The 6,136-nt window shown below is 41.0% G+C and overlaps 1 protein-coding gene across 1 annotated transcript; it reads left to right on the top strand.

Annotated features, from left to right (window-relative positions):
* Positions 1 to 287: 287 nt before the first annotated feature.
* LOC137725556 (G-type lectin S-receptor-like serine/threonine-protein kinase At1g34300) lies at positions 288 to 5,405 on the top strand. The gene is made up of 2 exons (XM_068464281.1): positions 288 to 4,247; positions 4,812 to 5,405. Exon 1 carries the CDS (start codon positions 491 to 493, stop codon positions 3,026 to 3,028), a length of 2,538 nt encoding a protein of 845 aa, XP_068320382.1. The 5' UTR covers positions 288 to 490; the 3' UTR covers positions 3,029 to 4,247; positions 4,812 to 5,405.
* The last annotated feature ends 731 nt before the right edge of the window (positions 5,406 to 6,136 follow it).

The raw sequence follows: 6,136 nt of genomic DNA, 5'->3' as shown, positions 1-6,136 counted from the left end.
AATATTTGAAAACCTAAATACCTAATTTGAGTTTTCCTCATATTTTTATATTAGTTTTTTAAGTACATTGATATTTTTACACTAACAGAAGGAAGAGTTCGGCTAAACCACATAATGAGCAACCTAATTTGATATCAAATTTGCCATCCACAAGATTCAAATATAAAACCTCTTATTTCTAAAGTAAAGAAGAACCGGTCCTTATTACTTCTAAGCTCGCATGAGTCAAAACACCGTACTTCCCCCAAATTTGTTAGTCAGAGTCTTTCTTTCCATCCTCAACTCCGTCTTCCCCCCGGACGAGGGAAAGGAACACTCTGCCTAACAAATTTGAAAGTCTCCCTTTCATTAATGAAGCCTCCTTTGTTCAAAAGAAACTCACTCCCTCCTCCCTCCTTCCTCCTCCTCCTCCTCCTTAAAAACACCCCCAACTTTCTCCTCTGCCCACCCACCAATGAACTGATGCCCAAAAGCCAAGACTTACCCAAAAATGGTGCTCCAAACCCGCATCAGTCTTTCACATCTTCTCTTGATCGCCTCTCTCCTCTCCGCCGCCGTTTCCGCCGCCACCACAATCTCACCAGGCTCCTCTCTCTCCGCCGCCAACCCAACCACCACCTGGTCCTCCCCAAACGACACCTTCTCCCTCGGCTTCATCCCCTCCGACCCCCCCACTTCACCCCCTTCTTACATCGCCGCCATCTCCTACTCCGGTGGCGTACCCGTCTGGTCCGCCGGTGCAGGCAAAGCAGTTGACTCCGGTGGAACCCTCCAGTTCCTCCCATCCGGCACCCTTCGCCTCGTCAACGGCTCCGGCGCCACTCTCTGGGACTCCAACACCACCAGCCGCGACGTCTCTTCGGCTGAGATTGACGATTTGGGCAACTTGGTACTCCGAAACGGCACCGTTACGGTCTGGTCCAGCTTCGACAACCCCACCGATTCGATCGTCCCCGGGCAGAACTTCACTGTGAGTAAGGTTTTGCGGTCTGGGTTGTACTCGTTTAAGCTTGTAAAAAAGGGGAACCTTACACTTTTGTGGAATGATAATACTGTGTATTGGAATCAGGGATTGAATTCTTCTGTTAATACGAATTTGAGTTCGCCTACTCTAGGATTGCGGTCAATTGGTATTCTGTCAATTTCTGATCCACAATTGTCCACTGATGCTATTGTTGCTTATAGTAGTGATTATGCCGAAGCGGGTGATATTTTGCGGTTTTTGAAGTTGGGCAGTGATGGGAATCTGAGGATTTATAGCTCTACTAGAGGTAGCGGGACTGTAACAGAGAGATGGGCAGCTGTTACTGATCAGTGTGAGGTTTTCGGGTATTGTGGGGACATGGGAGTTTGTAGTTATAACGATACTGATCCGGTATGCGGATGTATGTCTCTTAATTTTGAGCTTGTTGATCCCAAGGATAGCAGGAAAGGGTGTAAGAGGAAGATGGAGATTCAGGATTGTCCTCAGAGTGTGATTATGTTGGACTTGGAACATACTCGGTTCTTGTCCTACCCTCCTGAGACAGAGTCGCCGATATTCTTTTTCTCTGCGGGAATATTGACTTGCAGGTTGAATTGTCTTGGAAGTAGTGCTTGTGATGCTTTGACGTCTTTGTCTGATGGCACAGGGCTATGTTACATCAAGACACCAGGTTTTCTGAGTGGGTATCACAGTCCAGCTATGTCCAGTAGTTCATATATCAAGGTATGTGGACCAGTGATTCCAAATCCATCATCATCACTGGGGACTGCTGGCAACAAAAAGAATTGGAAGTTGCGTAGATGGATAGTGGTTGTTGTAGTTTTTGCCACCGTCTTTGGTTTGATGGCATTTGAAGGTGGTTTGTGGTGGTGGTTTTGCAGAAACAATCGCAGCTTTGGTGGATTGTCTGCTCAATATGCGCTTCTTGAGTATGCTTCTGGTGCACCGGTTCAGTTCTCGTATAAGGAGCTCCAACGCTCAACCAAGGGATTCAAGGAGAAGCTTGGGGCAGGAGGATTTGGGGCTGTTTATAAAGGCATTCTTGCTAATAGAACTGTTGTTGCAGTTAAGCAACTTGAGGGGATTGAGCAAGGGGAGAAACAGTTCAGGATGGAGGTTGCAACAATTAGTAGCACACACCATTTGAATCTGGTTAGGCTGATTGGTTTTTGCTCCGAGGGGCGCCATAGGCTTCTGGTATATGAGTTCATGAAAAATGGGTCCCTTGATAGTTTCCTTTTTGCAACAGAAGAGCAATCAGGAAAGTTGTTGAATTGGGAGTCTCGGTTCCACGTTGCCCTCGGCACTGCAAGGGGGATCACATACCTTCATGAGGAATGCCGAGACTGCATTGTGCATTGTGATATAAAACCAGAGAACATTCTGTTAGATGAGAATTACAATGCCAAGGTGTCAGATTTTGGCCTCGCAAAGCTCGTTAATCCAAAGGACCATAGGTATCGAACCTTGACAAGTGTTAGGGGTACTAGAGGGTATTTGGCACCAGAATGGCTAGCAAATCTTCCAATAACTTCCAAATCTGATGTTTACAGTTACGGTATGGTTTTGCTAGAGATAGTGAGTGGGAGAAGGAATTTTGAAGTTTCTGAGGCAACAAATAGGAAGAAGTTCTCCTTATGGGCTTTTGAGGAATTTGAGAAGGGTAACATCAAGGGAATTGTCGATAGAAGGCTAGTCGACCAAGATGTTGATATGGATCAAGTGAAGAGAGCAATTCAGGTAACCTTCTGGTGCATACAGGAACAACCATCTCACAGGCCGATGATGGGAAAAGTTGTGCAGATGCTGGAAGGAATTACGGATATTGAAAACCCCCCAGACCCAAGGGCTGTCATCGAAGGGTCTGCCGGGGGAACCAGCATGACTGTGAGCAGTAATGTCAACCCTTTATCTACTGCCGCAGAATCAGCCCCAGCTCCTTCCTCATTTTCATCATTCCAAAGTTCAGGTGTATCGCCTCTAACATCAGGGAGGAATACGGAGAAGGCAACTGCATCCCTTATACAGTCAGACCCAAATTGAATCTCATTTCCACACATATCTTTTCTTCTTGTATTCTAGTTCTATTTATCCAATCCAATACAGTGAAACTAGGAAGTCATAGTCTTACATTAATTAAATCAATAAAAATTGTTTATATTGATATTATATGATGCTTTTAAGTAGAGCTTGCTATTAGACTCGGGTCAATTGTTTAATATATCAAGTTCATTGAAGATTCATAGTTTAGTTGTTATATAATTGATGTACTGAAGGTTCCGGTTTGATTAGTGCATTATTTTCTTTGCTAATGTAATACGCTTACAGATTAGGTAAGCAGTTCGGTATTCTTATTTTCATAGGAGTGAGGTGTTATTTGAATTAAAATTTTCTTTTCACAAGGGTCAGTATTTCTGGATTCATCAGTCGTATTGAATTCGCATATCTCCTAGTTAACCTTTTACTTATATGAGCTCTTATTTATGATTTCTGGAGCGGAATAAACCTTTAGTTTCCTTTGTACTTGTGTTTGAATAATATGTGTATATAATTGGTTCTTCTAGGTTGTCCTTGTACCCAATCAAGCTTGGTACTTGGTGGTTATGATTTCGTTTTCATGAAGGTTCCATCATGTGCATATTTCTTCCTTTCATAGTATTTTATCCATCGATTTTGTACTTTTCAGGAGATTGATGTGAAACACTCTGGCTGATTACTTGGTGCTTTTCTTTTGTAAAAGAAGCCTGTATCTCTAACCGTGCGTGACATGATGTAGCTGCTTTGCTATGAGGGAAGCATGCAGGTGGATGAGGAAAAATTATGTGAAGGTAAGGCTCCTTAAATGAATCATTCTTTTGAATTTTTTTTGAAAAATAAGTGGCCTTTTGGTTTTACAAGGCGTTATATTCTGCTATGATTTCGTGCAAAACCTTATATTAGTTTGATAATTTATTTAAAGTCCACCAAAGAGGCAGTCTAAACTACATCTACTATGACGTATGACGGTTTAGACCAAATTTTGTGCTCCTTTTACTTCGTACAATCTCATAAACATTTGCAAGTGGGTATTGGTGATATAGGCTTTTAACATCAGTTAAGATTGAGCATATGTTAAAGACTAATCACCAGAGTTTGGTTTAAGTGATTCTGTAGCCTCAGTTCTAATTTTAGCAAGCTAGGGGCAGTTGATCTCCACTCTCCAGTTTCAGAGATAAGAGGAGAGGGGGTGGGTCTCGTTAAGGCGAACAGAGTTTATTTCAAGGTTAGTAACCAGAGTTTAATTTCTCTATTTGCAGTGCTAAGCAGTGCTATGTAAATATTATATAGACAGTGCATCAGTCATTTCTATACTGTAATAAGCATGATCTTCGTCTCCCTCTTTGCAGCATATGAGTCATGGCGTGTAAAATAATTATTGATGTAAGAATGGTCGAGTGCCTCTTACCAAGAGTTTTGTAGGCCATAATCGAGATAGTCTCCATGCCTTAAGTGTTCACACATACATATGATTAAGTTATAGTTTTGATGTACAGAATGCCTTCCATTGATTGATTGATTATTTTCTCCTACATTAGAAAGCGAGCAAAATATTGTCTGAACTGTGCAAATGCAAGCATGTCGTCGTTGTTGATAGCTACTAAGTCTTGACGGTGACTTGTTTGTGAGTACGGTATGCCTTTCTGAATGGAGTATGCTTTGTACAACATTGCTTATGTTTGTAAAAGGATTTCACTCACTCTTTGATTGTTGATGGATGTTGATGTTATTAAAGTCATCATAGCATGTATGTTTTGCTACTCCACTGATGTTGTTTATGCCTCTGCAGAGAATCTGATATTTCAGAAGAATGCACTGAACAGACGACATGGCATTAACGGCACTCTTTTCCGCATCAGTATTTCATTTTCTGTGCTTCAAGAGTCAAGGCTAAAGTTCGGTCTTTCAGTGACATGATCCAAATGTTGACTTTAAGCTACGGTCTCACTCTATTCTGATGCTGCAGCTCAAGTGTTACTCCGAATACAGGTGCCTTGCGTTCTGAGGCTACCACGGAGTTTTCCGCTTTTGCTGCTCCTGCAGATGCAAATGCCTGGTGAATCTTACATGTGAGATCGGAATGCATATTCTGTATGCCTAATAATCTATACGAAAGTCTAAAGCCTTAGAGAAAGTCTACCGTCGACTCTCAAACAGGCAGCAAGGAAAGGAGCAGTGGAGCACGAGAACTTTTGAGAGAAGGGGGAAGCTTCTCTTCTTAAAAGTCAAGTTATTTTTGTTGTTTCAAGGTCTTTGTCCGCGTCTGTGTGTTTTCCACTAGCTGATTAGTCATTTCGTTTTAAAATCTTAAGAATTAGACGAGTGAAAGTGCTCCGTTGCGACGTGTGATTCATTTCAAATGATTACGAGTATTTATTTGTGCATCCGAAAATATCAGACTCACTTTATGAACAAAAATCTGAAGCCGTCAATTGTAATTACAGTAATAAAATATTAATTAGGGACCCTATTGTTTACTACTAAAATGCAAAGCTTCCAGTACCAAACCACTAATAAACCTTGCTTAAATTTAATCTAATTGCTCCACTACAACTTTGGAATAATTTCCTTTTCAAAAGGAGATCGTACCCGCTGCACCAGTAGGCTATACGTCAAAGTTCTTAAATATGAAAAAAAGAAAAAATAGTCGCAACATAAAAAACACAAATAAAAGAGATGCATTATTTTGAACATAGTTATACAAGGACCAACAGAGTGAAAAACAAATATACGTACGTCTAGCCAAGCTAACTAGAGCACTATGTTTCTTCTCCTCCACTCCTTATCCCCCTATGCATGTATGTACAAAGGTTAATTTGTTGATTTGTCTTCTAAAACTGTCAAAATAGAGTCATTCATCGCCAACCATAATGGCTCTCTCTAGATGCCCTCTCATTTAACCTTTATGAGACAACAAAAGGATGGAAATGAGGCAAAATGGCTCGACTTTGGCAGTTTTAAGAGTAAAATGAGACAAATTCAATTTCAATGACAAAGTGAGACTAAAAGGCAATTTCAAAGTCAAATCAACCAAAAACCAAAGTCCAAATTCTTCTCCATCTAATTTAAATTAGATTATAATATAGTTTGATTGAGAAATGGAATGAAAAAAGA

This window comes from Pyrus communis, chromosome 2, assembly GCF_963583255.1.
Source record: "Pyrus communis chromosome 2, drPyrComm1.1, whole genome shotgun sequence".
NCBI classification, from domain to species: Eukaryota; Viridiplantae; Streptophyta; class Magnoliopsida; order Rosales; family Rosaceae; genus Pyrus; species Pyrus communis.
The sequence above is the reverse complement of the archived record's forward strand: the minus strand, read 5'-3'. Positions and strand labels throughout refer to the sequence as shown.

Coding starts and splice junctions, on each gene's coding strand:
- LOC137725556 (XM_068464281.1), top strand. CDS start 491: ATGGTGCTCCAAACCCGCATCAGTCTTTCACATCTTCTCTTGATCGCC.